This window comes from Anabrus simplex, chromosome 10 (assembly GCF_040414725.1).
Source record: "Anabrus simplex isolate iqAnaSimp1 chromosome 10, ASM4041472v1, whole genome shotgun sequence".
NCBI lineage: Eukaryota > Metazoa > Arthropoda > Insecta > Orthoptera > Tettigoniidae > Anabrus > Anabrus simplex.
The window spans coordinates 106,328,470-106,353,674 of record NC_090274.1 but is presented as its reverse complement, the minus strand read 5'-3'; the positions used below and the strand labels follow the sequence as shown (position 1 = coordinate 106,353,674).

Below are 25,205 nucleotides of genomic sequence, written 5' to 3'. Positions count from 1 at the left end.
TATCCCGACTCTCAGGACCACTTACTAGGCCACTCAGCCGTTGCCCATGGTTCACGAACTAGGACGTGGCTACAGTAACCCACAAACATGAACCATGCAAACAAACAGTACAGTAATCCAAAAAAGAATGCATTTGCATAGCGGGACCAGCATAATTTATCCTTGTCTTTGAATTGTGGTAATTTTTTCTTTCGTTACGGGAGGTTATGTTTGTCAGTGATTTATCCAAGTGCATTATATGAACATTGTAAATGCACCTTGTTGGATACATTTCGGAAATAATTTTTTCCATGCCATTTGAAAGGTTTAAACTGTGAATCGAGGTGATTGCATGCATTAATGGGTCTTAGAATACTTTGTGACGTGGCATGTGTTTACATTTCTGAAGTACGAGAAAGTGCCATGGCGGGAAATCGTACAAGGATAAAGTCATAGGAAAGTTCGATTAGCCACGATGTTTTAAGAACGTCGGGTTCTTTCTGTGTAAATACAAGGCATCTAAAAATGCATACAGTACAGTAATCCAATGAATAAAGCACTTGCACAGGGAACCAGCATAGATTTCTCCTCGTCTTTGAATCTTGTTTTTTTTTCTTTCATTGTGTGAGGTTATGTTTGTCAGTGAGATATCCAAGTGCATTATTTGAATACTGTAAATGCACCTTCTTGGATACATTTTGGAAATAGTTCCTTTTTCATGGCATTTGAAAGGATTAAACTGTGAATCACATCGTCACCGGCAACATCAAAAATGATTAATGATTATAGTACCAGATTTGTTATTGTCCTGTTATTATTGTAAGTATAATGTATGTTTCTGACACAGTTAAATAAATAAATAAATAAATAAACTGCATGCAGTAACAGGCCTTTGAATATTTTGTAACGCGGCAAGGGTTGGTGCTTCTGAATTGCGAATTGGCGGTTAATTCAAAATCACTTAATTCGAAGTCCGATTTTAGAGTCCCGACGACTTGGAATTAATGAGGTTTTACTGTATTTTCCTCCAAATACAAACTATAGGAATACTTCACCACTTCAGAAATTTGGGCTTATTTTTTCATTTAGATGATGAGACGCAGGCTTATTATTCCCCCGTACCACGAAAAGAAGGTGGCTGGTGGTGCAAAGAGTGCAAGGTTGGACTGAGCATAGCTACTATACCCAAACAAACTATTCCTTAATAGGTACATTTTGTATTTCAAATGTAATAGTGTTTATTTGTGGCTTAAGTAGCCACATTAAATTATTCGTGTTTATTGTTTGAGCAGGCTTACGGTATAACTTGAATGTAAAAGTTGTTTTCTGTACATATACCTTCATATGATACAAAAATCAGGTATGTAGTATGTTCTACTGTTGTGTAATAATGTAAGGCCCAGTTCACTGCCAGGGTCCATGTTAATATATGGTAATGGTGAAAGTGTTAATTTTAATTACTCGTATCAGTAAACACTAAATGTGTTACCACAGATCTTTTATGTGTCGGGAGAGAATGAAAATGGAGTGCTGAACAGGTATGTATATATATATAATATTTCGGATGGCATGAGGATACATTGTTACCGAGCTCGATTGCTGCAGTCGCTTAAGTGCGGCCAGTATCCAGTATTCGGGAGATAGTAGGTTCGAACCCCACTGTTGGCAGCCCTGAAAATGGTTTTCCGTGGTTTCCCATTTTCACACCAGGCAAATGCTGGGGCTGTACCTTAATTACGGCCACGGCCGCTTCCTTTCCACTCCCAGCCCTTCCCTGTCCCATCGTCACCATAAGACCTATTTGTGTCGGCACGACATAAACTAAAGCAAAAAAAAAAAAAAAAAAAAAAAAAAAAAAAAAAAAAAAAAAAGGATACATTGTTACAAATTGGTTATTTACAAATATGTACAATTACACGAAAAACAGTTTCATCTATACGCACAGAACAAGTACGTAATAAACAAACAATATTTATACATTTTAGCTCATCAATATCTGCATTGCTGCTAAAGCTGAATGTCCAGTTTTGTTAGCCAACTCACACCTTCATCACTGGCCTCGTGGATGTCCTTTATTGTCCCACTGAATCTTCGGAGTGGGCACTCTGTGATGATATGTTGAACGGTCTGAGGCACATCAGAGCAGTCGCAATAAGGGTCGCTGGTAATCTTCCACTTGTGTTGCCAGAAGTTGCATCTGCCATGTTGAGTTCTGATCCGATTAATTGATGACCAGATTTTTCTGGGTAAGTTGAAACCAGTAGGTTGCATAACTGGATCCGAAATTAGACCTAATCTGTCAGGGTTTGAAGCTGCCCACCCATCGCGCCAGGCAGTGTTAGTATGAAATTCATCTTGGGCTAGCCTCTTTCCTAGTAACCAAGAAGGGTTCCTAGATTTCAGCCTGAGATCTTCATGTAGGCAGTCTTGATGTATTGGTAGAAGAGGATTGTCACAGCATTTAAGCCATTCTTTCTTCAGTGCCATTTGTCTTCGGAGATGAGGAGGTGGAATATTTGAAAGAACTGGTAACCATTCCAAAGGTGTGGATTGGATGGTTCCTGATATAGTCCTCATTGTATCGTTTAACTGAGTGTCTATCTTCTTTGTATGGGCACTGTTGAGCCATACTGGGCAGCAGTATTCGGCTACTGGGTATACTAACGCAAGTGCTGTAGTTCGGAGGGTGGATGCCGATGGGCCCCAGCTTGTTTCTGTGAGTTTGTGCAGGATGTTATTGCGGGTTTTGATCTTGGCAGATGTTTTGCATACATGTTCGCTGTAAGTCAAAGATCGATCCAAGGTAACGCCTAGATATTTTGGATGAGGATTGAACTTCAGTATATGACCTCTGAATTGAACCTGAGGGACATAATTGGCTTGTCTGTTGTTCAAATGAAAGCAGCTGACCTCTGTTTTTGTTATGTTTGGTTTCAGTCGCCAGGTTTTAAAATAATTATCAATTCTGCAGAGATCTTTAGTGAGTGTGGTTTCTGCTCCAGCAAAATCACCAGACTGAGCTGCCAAACAGATGTCGTCAGCGTATATAAACTTCCTAGCATTAGTTGAAGGTAGATCTGCTGTATATACGTTGAAGAGTAATGGAGCCAGTACCGATCCCTGTGGTCATCCGTCACTCAGTTTGTAAGTTTTACTTATGTTGCTATGTAGGTGTACTTCAATCATTCTATTAGCCAACATATTATTCAGCAAGGTGGCAAGCATCTTACAAGGGATTAACTTCAGGAATTTGAGGATCATTCCTTTTCGCCAGACTGTGTCATAAGCTGATGACAGATCTACGAACACTGCTACGGTCTTCTTTCGATCTTGAAATCCCCTCTCAATATGGGTGGTTAGGGCTAACACCTGGTCAGTACAGCTGCGGCTTGGTCTGAAGCCAGCTTGTTCAAGTGGTATGTGCTCTAGAATTTTGGCTGAGATTCTATTGTATATTACTCTCTCCAGTAGTTTGTAGCAGACACTTAAAAGGGCTATGGGTCTGTAATCTTCTGCACTGTCTCCACTTTTCCCTGGTTTAAGGATTGCTACTATTTTTGTTCTTTTGAGTATTGATGGTAGTTGTCCAACATGTAAGATATTGCTGTAAAATTTGGCAAGCCATTTGGTTGTTCAAGGGCCACAATGTATAAGGAATTCTGGGTATATTCCATCCAATCCGGCTGAACAGGTGTCCTGTGCCCTTAGAAAAATCAACAACCACAGTGTTTGAACCCACACTGATCTACCGATGGAGTGTCTCAACTCTGCCATTACTCTCTTTATCCTTGAGTTCAGTTCTCTTGTATATTTAGTCGTGTCATTTGAGAAGGGTATCTTCCAACTCCTTGGCTGAATGGTCAGCGTTGAGGCCTTCGGTTCAGAGGGTCCCAGGTTCGATTCCCGGCCAGGTCAGAAATTTTAATTGCCTTTGATTAATACTTTTAGCCTGAGGATTGGGTATTTGTCCCAACACTTTCCTCTTTATGTTCAGACAACACACTACACTACCAGTCACGTTCAGACAACACACTACACTACCAATCACCAAAGAAATACACAATAGTGATTACATCCTTCCATAAAGGGCTGGCGTCAGGAAGGGCATCCGGCCGTAAAACATGGCCAAATCCCCATGTACGACAGTTCACACCCGCGACCCGACAGGGTGGGAAAAGCTGTAGAAGAAGATGATTTGAGAAGGTTATCAATAAGAGTGCTGTTATATTTAATTAGGGTTTTCTGAACTACTCAAAATGTCTGTACACCCACAACTAGAACAAAATTGAATATTTATACTATTTGTTTGTTTTCTTCAGGTCATTCTGGTCCCATCACAGCTATTTCCTTCTCCGAGAACGGTTATTATCTTGCGACAGCGGCCGATGATGCTTGCGTCAAACTGTGGGATCTGCGTAAACTGAAGAACTTCAAGACATTACAGATGGACGAAGGATATGAAATCCGAGACCTCTGTTTTGATCAAAGTGGAACGTACCTTGCTGTGGCTGGCACAGATGTCAGGTGAGTGTTCAGTTCTACTGTCAGTCGAGCCTGTATCCGTTTCATGTTCACATGTTTGACTTTTCTGCTGCTTCCCCTTTCAAATTGTACCTAGCATTTTGCATACATGCCAACCCTTTTGCTATACCTGGATATGTTCAATTTTTTTAACTCGTCTTCCGATTTTCTGATTTACTTTTACTTCTTCCTATTTTTGACCAATATAACCTCCAGTAGGTCAATACTCTTATCGTAGGATAAGTTATTGTTTACTTGTATATTCAACGCAACCTCATTTTCAAGTTAATTTATTTGATGCTTTATGTAGTGAGTCTAGCCTATCGTCTGTCGTCTTTGTGTATCATGTTTCCTGCCCACTAGAGCATCGTGTGTGTTTTACAGCTAGGAATTCAGAATACAGTCATCTTACAAGCGAGAGAGGCAAGTGCCCGCTAGCGACTCCGTTAATTGGGACGAAAGATTTTCTTATTGTGTGGTTCGCACCCTGTTAACATCTTTTCTGTGGATAGTTTCGTCGAAGTTGTAGGCCGCATGTTTTATCTTGCGGTTCTGTGCCTTTTCCCCTGCCAAAGTTGTATGTTAATAATCTAAAACACATATTGATCTGTTTTGTAGCCTATGTGGTAGTTTCACGTATTTCAGTACATTTGTGGACATTCTTGGTTCATTCTATTAATGATTTGAAAATATTTCAGAGAGCATGTCGGTGACAGTATCTGGTATTTTCTCTTCACATTATGAGCCACAGAATAAAACAAGTGTTATCTGCAAGCGTTCAGAGATACCTACAAAATTGAATTTCTGTTCATGTTACTGTCTAATGAAGGAAACTGTAATGCATTTTGTTCTGTGTTCGTTACATTTTCTTATCACTTTTACATTTTCTTAGATAAAGATTTTAAATTTAATGGTAATTTTGCCTTGTAACTGTAGATATGTATGCCTTTTATGTTGTCCTTTTTTCATTGAGACCGTGGTGCAGTATACATGATGAAATCCAAGAAAGCCTATCTTTGATTTCTAAAAGATTTCAGGTATGGTTTTGATTCTAGTTTAATTTCAGTCGTTTCCTTGTATGCTAGTCTGATCCACAGCCTCATGCAAATTACCTTATTTACTCGTGAAATTTCCCCCCTTTTAATTTTAATACTGAAATTTATGTGGGGGGGGGAACTGCTTAATTTTCCTAACATGATATTGTTTAAAAATTTAAAGAACAAGAGTTGTGAAAATCGAATATCATAAATGCACGTCTCGGTTATAGCCGTCTATCAATGGCTACAAATTTCAGATCAGCACCAGCCGTAAAACATAGCGTGCACGTACATTATCTAACCATCCATTCATAACTTACACCACAGTCTACAAGGTTGCTAGGTAACATTGTCTAACCATCCATCCATACCTTATATCGCAGCCTGCACAGTCGCTAGATAACATTATCTAACCATCCATCCATACCTTACCAGGTAACACTGTCTGGCCATCCATTCATACCTTACATCACAGAATGCACGGTGCTAGGCAATATTGTCTGGTCATCCATCCATACCTTACATCATAGCCTGCATGGTTACTGTGTATTGTCTGGCCATCCATCCATACCTTACTAGGTAACACTGTCCGGCCATCATTCCATACCTTACATCACAGAATGCATGGTTCTAGGTAATATTGTCTGGCCATCCATCTATAACTTACATCACAGTCTGCACGGTTGCTGTGTAGCATTGTCTGGCCATTCATCCATACCTTACATCACAGCCTGCACAGTTGCTAGGTAACATTGTCTGACCATCCATCCATACCTTACATCACAGAATGCACGGTGCTAGGTAATATTGTCTGGCCATCCATCCATACCTTACATCTCAGCCTGCACAATAGCTAGTTAACATTATCTGACCACCCATCTATACCTTACATCACAATCTGCACGTTCGCTAGATAACATTGTCTGGCCATCCATCCGTATCTTACATCATAGCCTGCATGGTTGCTAGGTAAATTTGTCTGCCCATCCATCTATACCTTACACCACAGCTTGCACTGTTGTTTGGTAACATTGTCTGGCCATCCATTCGTATCCTACCTCACAGCCTGTATGGTTGATAGGTAACATTGTCTAGCCATCCATCCATATGTCAGACCACAGCCTGTACAGTTGATAGGTAAAATTGTCTGGTCATCCCTTCATACTTTTCATCACAAACTGCACAGTTGATAGGTAACATCATCTGGCCATCCATCCACACCTTAAATAACAGTCTGCACAGTTGACAGGTAACATTATCTGGTTCTCCATCCATACCTTACACCACAGCCTGTACAGTTGATAGGTAAAATTGTCTGGCCATCCATTCATACTTTACATCACAGCCTGCACGGTTGCTGTTGTAGCATTGTCTAGCCATCCATTCATACCTTACGTCACAGTCTGCATGGTTGCTGTGTAGCATTGTCTGGCCATCCATTCATACCTTACATCACAGTCTGCACGGTTGCTGTGTAGCATTGTCTGGCCGGCCATCCATACCTTAAGGCACAGTCTGCACGGTTGCTGTGTAGTATTGTCTGGCCATCCATGCATACCTTACATCGCAGTCTGCACGGTTGCTGTGTAGCATTGTCTGGCCATCCATCCGTGCCTTACATCACTGGCTGTACGGTAGCTAGGTAATATTGTCTGGCCATTCATCCGTATATTTAAAGATAAGAATTTCATGATGTTCCGTATTGAACTGTATCACAATTAAAATTGAAACAAGGAATAAAGTGGTTCAACCTATTCAATACAAGGAAAATAAGAAATGTAAATTTTACATTCTTATTTGATTAAAAGCATTTCCGGTTTTGACCAGCCGATTAAATAAAAAAGTAAAAACTATAAAACAATGTGTAGAAAAACAATAAGTAAAGGAATAAGTCTTTAACTAAAAGCAGTTCAAGGAGCACTGTAACACTTATAAGGATTAGCACTGCGTGATGTAAGATTCTAAAATCCAGAATGAGTCGATGATCAGTTATTTAAATGAAGCAAGGTGCAAGTTCTTGAAGAGCAACGCTACATACATAATGTCCAGCACTGTGCTTCTAAATGCTAATGAAACTCGGTGAATAGTTCAATGATCAAGCCGGAAAATGCTTCTAGGCGCGAAAATGATACAATTTAATATAATTGAGGTATATTCTAACGTTTATAGGATCTGGTATGATAGATTCTTTAGAGATGCAGAACAGTTGACATAAAAAACAATTGTGAGAAGAAAAATGTTAAACAACGCAATATTGGAAACAAATGAAAACCAAATGTGTAGCGTGTTATTCCTTGAAGATAAGACTTTGCATCATATTTGAGGTAGCGTATGGCATGAAATTAAATTTGAATGTTGTAATGATCTGAACTGTGGGCGGTATTATAGTATACAGTATAACGTTTTTAAAAATATCCTTTACTTATTGTTTTCCTATGCATTGTTTAAATTTTTGTTTAATCGCCTGACGATGACCCAGAATAGTGGTCGAAACCGGTACCACTTTTATTCAAATAAGAATGTAAAATTTACTTTTCTTATTTTCCTTGTATTGAATAGGTTGAACCACTTTATTTTTTGTTTCAATTTTAGTTGTCATCCACACCTTACACCACAGCCTGCACGGTTGCTAGGTAATATTGTCTGGTCATCCATCCAAACCTTACATCGCAGCCTTCACGGTTAATAGGTAACATTGTCTGGTCATCCATTCATACCCTACATCACAGCCTCCACACTTGTTAGCTAACATTGTCTGGCCATCCATCTATACCTTACACCACAGCCCGCACGGTTGCTAGGTAATATTGTCTGGCCATCCATCCAAACCTTACATCTCAGCCTTCACGGTTAATAGGTAATATTGTCTGGCCAGCCATCCAAACCTTACGTCACATCCTCCAAAGTGATTAGCAAACATTTTCTGGCCATCCATCTATACCATACATCACAGCCTGCACAGTGGTAGGTAATATTGTCTGGCCATCCATCCATACCTTACATCACAGCCTGCACGGTTGATAGGTAACATTATCTGGTCGTCCATTCATACCTTACATCACAGCTTGTACGGTTGTTAGGTAGTATTGCCTGGCCCTCCATCCATACCTACCACCACTACCTGCACGGTTGATAGCTAACGTTGTCTGGCCATCCATCCATACGTTACCTCAGAGGCTTCACAGTGAATAGGTAATATTGTCTGGCCATCCATTCCTACCTTACATCACAGCCTGCACGGTACTTAGGTAACATTGTCTAGCCATCCATCCAATACCTCAGATAATTGTCTGCTGGGTTCCTAGGTAAATCACCCTGGTCATCCATCCATACCTTATCCCACAGCATGCACAGTGGATAGGGAACATTGTCTGGCCATCCATCCCTACCTTACACCACAGCCTGCACAGTGAATATGTAACATTGTCTAGCCATCCATCCCTACCTTACATCACTGCTTGCACGGTTGCTAGCTAACATTGTCTGGCGATCCATCCATGCGTTACTTCAGAGACTGCACAGTGAATAGGTAATATTGTCTGGCCATCCATCCCTACCTTACATCACAGCCTGCACGGTTCTTAGGTAACATTGTCTAGCCATCCATCCAATACCTTAGATAATTGTCTGCTCGGTTGCTAGGTAAATCACCCTGGTCATCCATCCATACCTTACATCGCAGCCTGCACGGTTGCTAGCTAACATTGTCTGGCCATCCATCCCTACCTTACATCACAGCCTGCACGGTTCTTACGTAACATTATCTGGCCATCCATCCAATACCTTAGATAATGTCTGCTCGGTTCGTAGGTAAATCACCCTGGTCATCCATCCATACCTTACCTCACAGCCTGCACAGTGGATAGGTAACATTTTGTGGCCATCCATCCATACCTTACACCACAGCCTGCACAGTTGATAAGTAATATTTCTGGCCATCCATCCATACGTTCCATCATTGCCTGTCCGGTTTTTTGGTAACATTGTATGTCCATCCATCCATACCTTACATCACAGGCTGCATGGTGCTACGTAATATTATATGGCCATCCATCCATACCTTACATCACAGCCTGCATGGTTGATAGGTAACATTGTCTGGCCGACCATTCATACCTTACATTTTGTCTGCACGGTTGCTAGGTAAAATTGTCTAGCCATTCATCCATATATCACACCACAGCCTGCACAGTTGATAGGTAACATTGTCTGATCAACCAGTCATACTTTCCATCCCAGCATGCACAATTGATAGGTAACATTGTCTGGCCATTCATCCATACCTTACATGGGCCGATGACCTTCGATGTTAGGCACCTTTAAACAACAAGCATCATGATCATAGTCATCGTCATACCTTACATCACAGCCTGCAGGGTGCTGGATAACATTGTATGGCCATCCATCCATACCTTACATCACAGCCTGCACTGTTTATTGGTAACATCATTTGGCCATCCATCCGTACCTTAAATAACAGTCGGCATAGTTGATAGGTAACATTGTCTGGTCATCCATTCATACTTTACATCACAGCCTGCACAATTGATAGATAACATGATCTGTCCGTCCGTCCATCCATCCATCTCAGATTAGATCAGATCACAACCTGCATGGTGCTAGTTAACACATTGCGGACCGGTCCCGAGAAAACTCGTGTTTGCCTAGCCGAGCGTTGCGGACCGGTCCCGAGTTATCTCGTGTTAGCACCAGACCCAGCAGACTGAACTTTAGTGCTACCTTTTGAGATATACGGGAACTATTTGGAGGTCAAGGGTGATAGAACTCTGTTACGTATGGTTCTACACAATCGATAGTCGCATTTGTTTTAGAGTGTTCTTCATATCGTAGATTTTCTTTGCATTTCTTGACAACATGTTTACAAAGTTCGAAGAGCCATGGAAGATGGCAGCGCCTAGCGATCGCACGTGTTTACACAAAGATGAAATTATTCGCGAATTATGTGCTGATACAGGCTCCGAATATTAAGTGATGCTGAGTATTTAGAGTTCGACCATGAAATATCTTCTAACGGAAATGTTTCAAGTGATGACGAGGCAAGGTGTGGAACGCACGTAGCGCAGAACGAGTCGTATATTTGTGTTACGGGTGTAAATATTCTAAATATTGTAAATAATGCAGTGTTTTCTGACGACTGGGTTATGGACAACAGTGAACCTAGGTTAGAGGATTTTGAAGGTGCTCCTGGTATAAAGGTATGGCCTAATGAATCTGGAAACATAGGACAAGTAGCAGGACTTATGTTTGGTGAGGAATTTTTTCAGTATGTAGCTGAAAAGACAAACTTACACTATGAGCAGAAATCACATTCTCATATCTTATCCCCTAAAACACTAAAGTGGACTAATGTCACTAGCAGGAAAATTAAAAAATTAATCCTCTGTGTATATTGATACGGCAGGTGAAGAAATCATTTCTGAAAGATTGCTGGCCAACTTATCCCCTAATAAAAAGACCAATATTACCGAAAACTATGAGCCGAAATAGATTCAAGAAATACCCTGCATTTCAACAATTATTCAGGAAGGCCAATAGAAAAATACACAATAGTCCTTCAAAAGCTATTGAAGTTCTGACAGTTTATTTGTATTCATGCACTCCAGCTTAGAGGTAGTTAGAAAGTGGCCGGGAACAGGGCTGTGCATAGGGCGAACGGCACCCGGTCCGCAATGTGTTAATATTGTCTGGCCAACCATCCATACCTTACACCACAGCATGCACAGTGGATAGGTAACATTGTCTGGCCATCCATCCATACCTTACACAACAGCCTGCAGAGTGAACAGGTAACATTGTCTGGCCATCCATCCATATGTTACCTCAGAGACTGCACAGTGAATAAATAATATTGTCTGGCCATCTATACCTACCTTACACCACAGCCTGCACGGTTCTTGGGTAATATTGTCTGGCCATACATCAGTACCTTAAATAATTGTCTGCATGGTTGCTAGGTAAATCACCCTGGTCATCCATCCATACCTTTTTTTACAGCCTGCACGCATGCTAGATAGCATTGTATGGCCATCCTTCCATACCTTTCATCGCAGCCTGCATGGTTGCTAGGTAACATTGTCTGCCCACCCATCCATACCTTACATCACAGCCTGCACGGTTGATAAGTAACATTGTCTGGCCATCAATCCATACCCTACGTCACAGCCTGCACTGTTAATAAGTAATATTGTCTGGCAATCCATCCATACTTTACATCACCGCCTGCATGGTGGTTTGTTAAAATGGTCCAGCCACTCATCCGTACCTACATCTCAGCCGACACGGTTGCTAGCTAACATTGACTGCCCATCCATCCATACGTTCCCTCAGAGCTTACACAGTGAATAGGTAACATTGTCAGGCTATCCACCCCTACCTTACATCACAGCCTGCACGGTTCATAGGTAACATTGTCTTGCCATCCATCCAATACCTTAGATAATTGTCTGCGCGGTTGCTAGGTAAATCACCCTGGTCATCCATCTATACCTTACCCTACAGCCTGCACAGTTGCTAGGTGACTTTGTCTAGCCATCCATCCATACCTTACAACACAACGTGCACGGTTATTAGGTAAAATTATCTGGCCATCCATCCATACCTTGCATCACAGCCTGCAGTTTGCTAGGTAATATTATATGGACATCCATCCATAACTTACATCGCAGCCTGCACTGTTTTTTGGTAAGATTGTCTGACCCTCCATCCATACCTTACATCACAGCCTGCAGTTTGCTAGGTAATGTTATATGGCCATCCATCCATAACTTACATCACAGCCTGCACTGTTTTTTGGTAAGATTGTCTGACCCTCCATTCATACGTTACATCACAGCCTGCATGGTTGCTAGGTAACATTGTCTGCCCACCCATCCATACCTTACATCTCAACCTGCACGGTTACTAGGTAAAATTATGTGGCCATCCATCCATACCTTACAACACAACCTGCACGTTTATTAGGTAAAATTATCTGGCCATCCATCCATACCTTACATCACAGCCTGCAGTTTGCTAGGTAATATTATCTGGCCATCCATCCCTACCTTACATCACAGCCTGCACGGTTCTTAGGTAATATTGTCCGTCCATACATCCATACCTTAGATAATTGTCTGCACGGTTGCTAGGTAAATCACCCTGGTCATCCATCCATACCTTACCTTACAGCCTGCACAGATGCTAGGTAATATTGTCTGGCCATCCATCCATACCTTGCAACACAACCTGCACGGTTATTAGGTAAAATTATCTCGCCATCCATCCATACCTTACATCACAGCCTGCATGGTTGATAGATATCATTGTCTGACCACCCATCCATACCTTACATCACAGCCTGCGTGGTTGCTAGGTAACATTGTCTGCCCACCCATCCATACCTTACATCTCAACCTGCACGGTTACTAGGTAAAATTATCTTGCCATCCATCCATAGCTTACACCACAGCCTGCACATTTGCTAGGTAGCATTGTCTGGCCACCCATCCATAGCTTAGGCCACAGCCTGCACATTTGCTAGGTAGCAGTGTCTGACCACCTATCCATAGCTTATATCACAGGCTGCGCGGTTGTTAGGTAGCGTTGTATGGTCTGTTGCTAGGGTTACATTTTTGTCATGTTAATTTCCATAATGATAATTCCCTTTAATTGCTGTATGTAGTGGTGATTTACCTAGAAATCGGCTCTATAATGGAACATCTGTTACCAATTTGAGAAAATGTAATATGGCAGCAAGATGGACTCTTTACCAATGACTGATAAATTTTGTACGTGAATTAGCCCTTCCGGTGGCCATGATCGTTATGGCATCAAGTCTGTACAGATTGACAATGTGCTTAGCCGATTTGTGTCCCGTTGTTTGAATAATTTGTTATTATCAGAATGTTGGGCAGCAGATTAGGAGAAGTGGTGATATACAATTTATAATCATTATGTTGCGTGCCAGAAGCCTGGGTTCAATTCCAAATCTCTCTGCAGTGCTCATATGGAGTGAGGGATATGACACTGTTGATGGTGATTCATCCTATTTAATGTCAAAAGCTTCATTTTTAGCCCGTATTGAATCCAGATTTACATTAAGGAGTGAGGGTAATTGTTTCCACCTATTCAATACTACAACAGTGTGAAGTTATTAATACATCACATATTTATTAGATTTCAACATCAGGATCAGTTTCGGCAACTGTATTTGCCATCATCAGCCAAAAGGAGGAAATTGCTACAAGGCGTTATACAAACCTGTATTAACATAATTTTAAAATATATGTATATATAAATTGAACCAATACTCTTAAACTATTTTGTGTAGGCTATATACTGGCACCGGGCTTCACCCTCTTCCTAACCATATCATTTAATCTCATTAACTCCTCTGGTGAGGTTGGTATCAGGAAGGGCATCCAGTCATAAAAACTCAGTGCAAAGATTAATCTCAACTCTTAGTTTGTACATGAGCTGATATACATGGAACCACAGACTGGTCTGAGCATTCCCAAATCTAAACCCAATGGATATTTCAGTATGAGAAAAAATGAACGATCGGGTGTATTTAGGAAAAGATTGGGTTCTGGAGCGCATGAAGAGATGTATTCAGTCTGAGTACGTCAGCGAGTCGCTTCAGCATATTACTGGCACGATTTGTGCTTTTGTACTAAAATGCTCTTACTTACGCATTATACTGTAAATGAAGGACACTTTGAATGAGATCTGTTTGTGGTAATTATTTGATTCTGAAATGCTGTTTTGTAGATGAATAAGTGCATAATTGTTACGGTAGGTCTAGACTACGTGTACACAATAACAAATTAAAAAAAAAAGAATATATATAATAAAAATAAATGTTAATAAAATGTGAAAGAGGAAATAGTAAATAATATAGACACTTAATAATATGACTAAGGAACTAGAAAATGACGCAGTGGCCGAGAATTCACATCAAAACATGGAAACGTGATGAATATCCATCGATACACAATATTAAATCAAATACAGGTAACACTTACAGGCCTAAAAATGACAATTAAGAGAGGAGAGTGGAAGGTGCTGGAAGCCCTATGAGGTCTATGGAAACGTGTGGCGTTATGGGGGAGAAAAGGCTTAAAAGAAACACCCTCTAGCTCAACTATATTAAAAATAACAAACGAAAAATTACCAAAACAAACATAAATCACAAAGCAGGTGATACTTAATGCTTTTGACAAACTTGTTACCTCTACTACAGTGGTAACACCAAACAAGGCACAAACAGTTAAAAGGGGAAGGTAAGAGTACAATACACAATATAAGAAAACACTACACACTCGGAAAAACAGTAGCTAGCATACGCGGATCTCCAACAGACAAGTACGTAACTATCAGTAGGGCCAACTAGTGAACGACAAAACGGGAAGATGGAAGGGCTGGGAACCTACCAAAGGCATGGACATGGCTTAGATAGCGGATTCCGAAATGAATCACCGTGATCCTTAGTTTTAAAAATATTATTTACAAGATAATTCTACAAATACATTCCAAGTTATGAGCTATAAGTTCAGTGATATACATAGGTTATTCGTAGTAGTGTAAATTCAAATTACAAATCAACTGTACATCTAGTTACCAATGCAGTAGTCCAATGCAATTTACAGGTTATCCAAAATCTAGCGTACCTAAAGTGATAAAGAACTATCAGAGGCAAACCCCAAGGGAAATACTATTAAACTACAATATACATATTTTAGTGAAACAAAACGGGAATGCCTCGGAAACGAACAGGTAAGTCCAGCTGAAAAACTAAGGCGTCACAAGTAACTAATTTGGTGAATCTAGGCGAGGTTAGGGCAGACTCCTGTATGAAAAGCAAATCGGAACATTACGGAAATTTTAGCAGGAACGGAATTCAAGAGTGCTTACCCGAGCAGAGTGCCATCCCCGAAGCCGGGGGACATCAACCAGATAGCCTGCTCACAGACAGATAAACCGAGACCGACAGAATTCAGGATACAGAATTAATTCGAACACTGCCTTGTTCACTATATATAGGAATTACTGGCCTTGGAGGCAACAAATCAGCGTGCACGTGTTCCCTATCGCCACCTAGACTCACCAATCACAACCTTACTTTCGATCGAGAACTTTGACTAACATTCTAGAATACGCATGATCGCGAAAGTCGTATTTTTCCAGAATAGACAGAACACACTTTCTAGAACACATACCAACAAAGTAACACACCCTGTACAAAAGTTATGTAACTTTCTGGATCTTTCCAGGAACTATAGACAGAATTCTACTATTTACAAATGCCTATGTTACAACATTATATAGTACTTCGCCAATAAAGTCTACATTCCACTCATGCTACATAGTTCACTTGTAACATCCTCCTCCCCCCGAAAGTCGAGCCCAGCTTGACCAATAATATAACCTCAGTGGGGAGCAAGCGATAGAACGTTTTCACACAGTACCGATAGTAAAGGTACATTACTTTAACACACCTAATTTCTTGAAGTTAACTTTGTCATAACCAACAACACAAACTGTCACATAATTTTCAAAAATAATATAGATCCACCTCTTGAATAAATATCACAAAATCCACATGGATTGTCACATTGCACTTCAAAATGCCTTCTTTCACTGATGATTAGACAATTTGTAGTCTGTCCACCAAATCATGTGCACCATACTTTCTGCCGAGTGTTAGAAATACCAAAACTTCTCACTTGTTGCTAACACTTTTGCACTACTTTCCCTCAACAGTCTCAGCACAGCTAGGCCACAGGTTCTTGCTGATGATGCGGCTGCCGACACGGCCGTTTGCCGCCAGCCTTCATTCAATGTCAGTCCAAACCCGACATCTAGGTGAGATGCAGTCCAGTGGTCTCTTGCACCAAATAAGCAGGGGTGAGACACCGTCCTGTCCGCCTGACACCAATAGGATGTTCCCCGCAGGATAGTGGTGCCAGACGGTGACGCCCAAGGCACACAGTGTGCCTCCCAATTTGGCACTTCAGGTTGCTGTCCGAAGAAACTGGTCACTACAGCCACCGTAACACACATAAACCGCAGCAGACAGGGGAATATTTTGAGTTAAAAGTATGCTGCTGGGCTCAATATCTCGCGTAGAGTCACCCGATGGGCGGCTTAATAAGTATGCAGTAGGGACTCTCCCTCGCACACCAGGGATATAGGGCACTAGCCCCGGGGTAAGCACTACCATCTACAATTCACGTGACAAGATTATGGTGGGGGTGAAATGAAACTACAGGAGGGTGCCCTAAACCTGACCGTAAAAGGAAGAAAATTCCAAGTAGTGACCCTAAACTAAAACTTATCTAACTTATAATACTAAATCGATTACACTAGAGGATACCTAAAGTATTCACTTACACAATTACTTACAACTAACTTACAATAAAACTTATTATTATCTTATAACTGAAACCTTATAAATAACCTTACAATAAACTTATTTTATAACTAAATTCTTACTAATAACATACAACTAAATCTACAAGGTCACCAACAATGGTATTTACCCTTCCCTACCAGACTTAAGGTACCTTGATCTGGGAGAGATGTACTCTGCTGATCCTTTTCCTTTCGGGATCGCTCACCAATAATGTCACCGGGGTAAGGAACTTTAAGATGGTGCAGAGACCTCGAATTCTGGGGGCCAACTTACTGATAACCTGGTCCGCAGCACTACTGACGGGATGTGTTCTAATAAACACCTGGTCACCCACAGAGAGCTCGTGCAGTCTTCGCCCGTGGTTGTAATTACGCTGGACCTTAGCGTAATAAACCTTCAAGTTCTTTCGTGCACGGTGCCAATTAGCTCGGATCTTTTCTGGGCTGGCATCTTCGGGTAGAAGATCATTAATTGACCATAGGTTAGATAGAGGAGAATTTGGAGTAAAAGCCAACATTAACGAAGCAGGGGTTTGCTTGTGGCTTTCAAGGACAGCAGTGTTAAATGCAAATGACAACCAATTCAATGAGGAATCCCACTTGGAGTGGTCTGAGGAGTGATAAGCGATTAGGGCAGATCGCAGCTTACAATTCACTCTCTCAGCATAATTGGGCTTAGGGTAATACGGGGTAGTGGTTACATGAGCAATCGATAGATCAAAACAGAAATTCCAGAACTGGGCAGAAGTAAAGGCTCTTGCGTTATCACTTACCAAGAACTGACAGGGTCCAAACGAGGCGAATATCTCTTTCAAGCACGAGATGGTGGTGTTGGCGTTAGCCATCCGAGTGGGGAACAGCCACGTAAAACGCGAAAAGGCGTCAGCACATACGAGTATGAAACGATGACCATTCCGAGATCTCGGGAAAGGACCAATATAGTCTACGAACAGTCTTTCCATGGGGCGAGAAGCTTGCTCAGAAGACAAGAGACCTAGACGAGTATTTGGGGCAGGTTTACTGATGTTGCAAATCTTACAGGACTTGACAAGGGTACGGATCTCACTTTCCATGGATTTCCAAATAAAGTGGTTACGGATTTTTTCTCTTGTTTTGAAAACGCCCAGATGACCGCCCACTGGGGATTCATGAAAGTATTTGAAGAGAGCCGGGACCAGGTTAGTTGGGACTACAATTTTGGGGTCTCTGCGACCACGAGTAGGAGAACACAAGACACCCTTCTTAAGAATATAGGGCTTAACATGCTCACCGGATTTAATCCTAACGACAATGGCTTTTATCTCAGGATCATCCTCTTGATGTTTGGCAATATCCTTGAAAAGGAAGGGAGAGTCAGTGAGAACTACATTGACAAAAGCTGATACTTGTTCGGGAGATGAGTCTACTGGCTCGGATTGAGGGTCAGAGCTGCCTGGATGGAACATTCTACTGAGGCCATCAGCCACTACGTTTTCCGTGCCACGAATGTGGCGGGCTTCAAATTGGAAGGCTGAGATGCGCACTGCCCATCGTGCTAGACGACCGGTCTTTCGCGGCTTGGCCAGTACCCAACTCGATGTCTGTCAGTTTCCAGATCGAAAGGGAGATGTTCCAGGTACATTCTGAAGCGTTCTAAGGAGAAGACAACAGCCAGGGCTTCCAACTCATAAATGGAATAATTGCGCTCAGCAGGATTCAGGGCACGGGAAGCATAAGAAATAGGACGACGCCCTTCTTGAAATTCCTGTAGAAGAACTCCGGATATGCCTGAGGAAGAGGCGTCAGTCTGAAGAATGAAGCGTTTAGAGAAGTCTGGCATAGCCAATACAGAGGCGTTACATAAGGCGGATTTCAAGTCCATAAAGGCTTCACGTTGGGCATCACCCCACACAAATTTGGCATCCTTTCTTCTCAAATCATTTAATGGAGCTGCACGTTCAGCAAAATTAGGAATAAACTTGCGAAAGAAATTCACCATGCCAATGAATCTGGCTACAGCCTTGACGTCCTTTGGAGGGGGAAAATTCTGGATGGCGGCAGTACGAGACTGATCGATTGAGACACCCCTCCCCGACACGATATGTCCTAAGGAGGACATCTGGGGTTGTGCGAAGGAAACCTTGGATGCCTTGAGGGTTAGACCTGCCTTACGCAGTCTTTCAAGCACTTCCTTGAGATGGAGTAGGTGTTCCTCGAAGGTTTCGCTAAAAATTACAAGATCGTCAAGGTAATTATAAACAAACTTGAACTTAATGTCTGATAAGACATAATCTAGTAACCGTGTAAGAACAGCCGCTCCAGTTGCTAGGCCAAAAGGGACGCGTTCGAATTCATATAGGTTCCAATCAGTTGCAAAAGCAGTGAGATGCTTGGATTCTTCGGCAAGGGGTATCTGGTAATAAGCCTGATTTAAATCGAAAGTGGTGAAAATTTTTGCATTGGCAAGCCAAGAAAAACAAGAGTGCAAGTCAGGAAGTGGGGCAGATTGGAGGACTACCTTACGGTTCAACATCCGATAGTCCACTACAGGCCGATAACCTCCTTGTGGTTTGGGAACCAGAAACATTGGAGAAGAATAGGCTGACTTGGAAGGCCGTATCACTCCATCAGCGAGCATTTGATCAATGATAGCCTTCAGGGCTTTTATTTTGGGAGGTGACAACCGGTACGGAGGAGAGCGAACAGGTATGTTATCTGTAACCTCAATTTTGTATTCTAATACATTGGTGACGCCTAACCTGTCGGTGAAGACATCAGGGAACTTATCGCAGAGTTTCCTAAGTTGATTGGCCTGCTCTTCGGGTAAGTGATTAAAATCAAAAGCCTTGGGTTCATCAGAATCTTCGGGAACAGCGTTAACATGGGAAGGCAGAATGGGGGAGCGATCACACAGCTCAAATGTTCTTGCACAAAATTTGAAATGGAATCTGTTGAACTGGAGGTCCAAAATCATGCCTGTTTTTGCAATAAAATTTGCACCCAATATGAATTGGCAGGACAAATCTTTTGCCACTAGCACTGGCATTTTCCAGGTGAAATCACGGACTCTAATCTTGACCTCTAGGGACCCTACAATATTCAATGAATTGGAATTAGCAGTATGGCAGGTTAAGGACACGGGTTGTAATGTAGGTAGCTTGGAAATAGTTTTCATAGAATCATACCAGGTCTCACTCATCAAGGTGACACTATTCCCAGAGTCTAGCAACGCACAGACAGGTTCATTATTTACCTCTATGCATAAATATGGTAGTTTACAAGAAGGTATGGCAGAAATCCTACAAGATTGTAAGAAATGAAGACCCGAGTCAGACTGGGAGCAATCATTAGCCTCAGCATTAAGTAAATTAACCAAGGTACAGTCATGATCGACAAGACAAGAAGCCATGCTTTGGGATTTGTCATCAGAACCGGCGGTTAGTCTTCTAGCACTACTATGGTCTGGGGGTCCAGAGCCAGAAGTGTTACGTGGGCACTGCCTAGAGAAATGCCTAGTTGATCCACAGTTATGGCAAGAAGTATTGGTGGAAGAGCCTCCACCCATCGCAGGTTTCCTATTGCCTAATGTCCCGGCCTTGGGACAATCCTGCCTGAGATGAGCCGTGGAGCCACAATTGAAACATGAACGGGGATTACGCGCGTTGGAAGCAGGTGACGGGGTGGTTTTAGAATCCTGAGTAGGGGGTACGGTTATAGGAGGTGGGGCTAATGCCAGGCGTAGCTGGTCAGCATATCGAATGCCTTCAGCGGATACTGTAATTGCTTCCAACTGGGCGAATGTTGCAGGTCGGGGTGAAAGGGCCAGATATGATCTATAGTTCGGGGCGAGACCTTCAACTATGTTGGCAACCATCTGAGCCTCTGAATAGTGGAGCCGGAAAATCTTAGCTTGCAGCTTAATGTCTTGAACATACTCAGATAGTGACTCATTAAAATGTTGTACTCTAAAATAGTGCTTCTGCGCTAATGCAGACAAGGCACGAGCAGGAATGAAGTATTCAAGAACTTGGGCATGAAATTGATCTACTGACCATCTTTCAGTAATGGCTCAATGTGCTCAGAAAGAGCTCCAGAGACATGTGGGTATAGAATTTGAAATACGTTATCGTTACTGAGATTATACACTATTGCCTGATCCTTGAACTCGGTTAGAAAGCGAAGGAAGGAAATAACATCATCAACGGAGTTAGCTGAAAATTTAGAGATATCCCTAAACACAGTGGTCAACGGGTGAGGCAGATTGGAGAAAATCTGGGGGAAGACAGGTGTAGAGGGTGCTTGGGAAGGCTTAGAATAGTCCAGAGGGTTTAGCAAGGCCTCGTGCCTTTGATTCGGGTCTCCCTGTAAAAAGGACGGAGTACAGGATAGGTTAGGATTAACGTTATCCTGCAATGTTACGGGCGCAGACAACCCAATTTGAGAACGGTTCTCACTAATCTGAGAGACCATTTGGGCATTAACCGGTTGTGTAGAGGTTATGCAACTCGATACCTGTGGCGCTAGGACAGGTGGATGGTTTTGCACCATTGAATCAGAACCGGGTTGATTAGGAATATAAGGTAAACACTGAGCTTAAACGGAATTAGCAGGAATCATAGGAAAACTTGTACGGTTACCAACATGCAAAAGAGATGTATCATCAGAATGACTTACAGGTATCCCAGGTCCAGACAATGAAACAGAAGATCTCAGGGCTGCATTAGTCACCTCAGACTCCTGAATATGCCTACCACCAGCACTAGGTGTCAGATCGCACACTTGAGCAGCAACAGATGCCTCGCCACAATTAACACTGTCACTCATTCCAGATGGGGTCGACACTTGAATTTGAGAAACGGTGTTATTTAATTTATTACCTTCAAGGAAACCACTGATTCTGTAGAAAACTTTGGAAAACTGTTCTAATAAGGTCTGACATTTCTGCTGCTCGACTTCCGGCAATTCAATAGGTAACAAATCCTTAATCCTGTCTAAATAATGTAATAACTGCCCCTTAACCCGCGCTAATTAGCCATGCGAGTGCTTAGAAGCACTAAAGGACACAAGAATGGCGTTAAATTCCGGTAACCTATCTTCAATCACGGCCAAAGACTCACGCAACTCGTCCGTAGTTAACTCAGGTATGGTTATAGGTAGGTCAAGGGACTGCTTCAACAGGCTAGTGTCATCTCTGACATTCCCTGTCGAATTAATTTTTCGAATTTTTAACTCGTAAATCAGTTCTGCATTTCTTAAACGGAAAGGATTAGGAACAGCGCGAGCCATCCTGACAGGTAGAAACAAGATTTCAAGCGATATACGAACCACAACTTTTACAGAGTTTTAGGTTAGGTATGATCACGGTTCACTTTTCTTCTGCAATCTAGCGCTTGCCTCTGCTACCAAAATGTTACCTCTACTACAGTGGTAACACCAAACAAGGCACAAACACAGTTAAAAGGGGAAGGTAAGAGTACAATACACAATATAAGAAAACACTACACACTCGGAAAAACAGTAGCTAGCATACGCGGATCTCCAACAAACAAGTACGTAACTATCAGTAGGGCCAACTAGTGAACGACAAAACGGGAAGATGGGAGGGCTGGGAACCTACCAAAGGCATGGACATGGCTTAGATAGCGGATTCCGAAATGAATCACCGTGATCCTTAGTTTTTAAAAATATTATTTACAAGATAATTCTACAAATACATTCCAAGTTATGAGCTATAAGTTCAGTGATATACATACGTTATTCGTAGTAATGTAAATTCAAATTACAAATCAACTGTACATCTAGTTACCAATGCAGTAGTCCAATGCAATTTACAGGTTATCCAAAATCTAGCATACCTAAAGTGATACAGAACTACCAGAGGCAAACCCCAAGGGAAATTCTATTAAACTACAATATACATATTTTTGTGAAACAAAACGGGAATGCCTCGGAAACGAACAGGTTAGTCCAGCTGAAAAACTAAGGGGTCATAAGTAACTAATTTGCTGAATCTAGGCGAGGTTAGGGCAGACTCCTGTATGAAAAGCAAATCGGAACATTACGGAAATTTTAGCAGGAACGGAATTCAAGAGTGCTTACCCGAGCAGAGTGCCATCCCCGAAGCCGGGGGACGTCAACCAGATAGGCTCCTCGCAGACAGATAAACCGAAGACCGACAGAATTAATTCGAACACTGCCTCGCTCACTATATATAGGAATTACTGGCCTTGGAGGCATCCAATCAGCTTGCACGTGTTCCCTATCGCCACCTAGACTCACCAATCACAACCTTACTTTCGATCGAGAACTTTGACTAACATTCTAGAATACGCATGATCGCGGAAGTCGTATTTTTTCAGAATAGACAGAACACACTTTCTAGAACACATACCAACAAAGTAACACACCCTGTACAAAAGTTATGTAACTTTCTGGATCTTTCCAGGAACTGTAGACAGAATTCTACTATTTACAAATGCCTATGTTACAACATTATACGGTACAGGTTAGGTCATTAAATTATCTTATGCTCTACAAATAACAGTACAGATTAGGTCATGATAAATAAAACATTATATAGTACTTCGCCAATAAAGTCTTAAAAAAATTACATTCCACTCATGCTACATAGTTAACTTGTAACAAAGTGATACAATTACGAATTCAAAAACACAAATGAATGGATTGTTGAATTAAAAAAAAGGGGAAAGGCTTGAAATTATAAACAGCGTGAATCTAGGGCAATCTCGGACGCGTTAAATTTAAAACTTTTGAAATGACATTAAGCAAGGAAATACTGAAAAACCAATTGAATTAAATTAAATTAAACAAAACCAGAAAACATAGAGATGAACATTGAAATAACACTTACAGCGAAAAGGCAGGATTTCCCGCTCGCTAGGGCGGTCGGATGTAAATGACTCCGAGCTCACGCATGATCTTTCCGAAGCCGGCCGAAAGTCCGGAAATGGTCCGATCACAACTGATTAATGGGAAACAATTTCCACTAGATTCCATATATTTTCACCAATAGGAAATCTTGTTATTCTAGCGAATGAAATTGCATGACCATATATGGTCATATTAAGATAGTTAGCGACTTCTCGAGATTTCCTATTGCGACATCTATTTCAACAGCGTGCGGTATAGTCTGTTTCGAATTAAAGCACCTTTACATTTCCACTTCAAGTTAAAACGTCCCAAGTGTCTTTTTACATGTTTGCTGACATTAATTAAATTACCAATTACAGAAAATGTACATACAAAAAACCACTTCACAACAATTCTCATATCTTGCAATGTTCATTTACAGTTCCATATTATCTTGCTGTTTCCCTAAAAAAAATATTACAATTTCAAAAATATTCCAGCATCTCACCACATATTACAATAATCATTTTCCAACTCCAACAGCAAACAAAAATGTGTTTGTTATCGTCACATTTTTGTTAATTCACATCTTTGTTCCATTTCTGTTTATATATTTTTGTGCAATTTCTGGAATATAGGATTACTGCATTGAGATTAATTTATGTTTAGCACAATTTTCCTGTTTGTGATTGCAGAGTGTACCTGTGTAAACAGTGGCAGGAGCTGAAGGTGTTCAACGATCACACTGCAATGGCCACGGGCGTGAGATTTGGTCGGCACGCGCAATACATCGCCTCCACCAGCATGGACAGAACACTCAAGTTGTATGGACTGTAATAACACCAGTGAGCATTTAACATCCTGGAGTGTGAAGAGACTGCAGTAAAGAAACTTGTTTCCGTGACACTTAGTGATGTGAATATACTACTTTCACTTGTTTTTTATTTCATTAGAGACACCATGTAGCAACTTGCTTAGGATATAAATACCGTGTTTATTCGACTAAGGTGCATCCCAACTTTCTGATCCTAAAATACAAGAAAATAATCACTGGTGAATATAATACACTATGATTTAAGAAAAGATTTAAACGTTTTTTTGTGCTACCTGATATTCAATGCTATGTGCTCTCTTGACCAAGTTTTAGCTTTAAAATTTTCCGGTCTAAGTGCGAGCATTGCCTGCAGTGGCAAAAATCATGTTCCAATTCTGCTGCAAGCATAACCCGCACTAGGCTTTAACAAGACATTAGAATCAGGAATGAACTGTACATGCCATTAAGAGTGTTTATTTAGGATTATCAGTCACTAGATGACAGTACTGCTGCCCAAGTCAATGATGTAATATATTTTTGGAGCTCTTCCATCTTAGAAGACTTTCTCTATCATTGCTCTAAACATGTCTGTG

General features: G+C 41.4%; 1 protein-coding gene across 1 annotated transcript in view; it reads left to right on the top strand.

Moving 5' to 3' along the window:
- Window positions 1-24,883, top strand: part of Prp19 (pre-mRNA processing factor 19) — a 130,489-nt gene extending 105,606 nt beyond the window's left edge. Inside the window, exons 9-10 of the mRNA XM_067155094.2 lie at window positions 4,299-4,503; window positions 24,494-24,883. Of these exons, the coding sequence (XP_067011195.2) occupies window positions 4,299-4,503; window positions 24,494-24,635 (347 nt within the window). The 3' untranslated portion in view covers window positions 24,636-24,883. The remainder of the gene's footprint in view (window positions 1-4,298; window positions 4,504-24,493) is intronic.
- The last annotated feature ends 322 nt before the right edge of the window (window positions 24,884-25,205 follow it).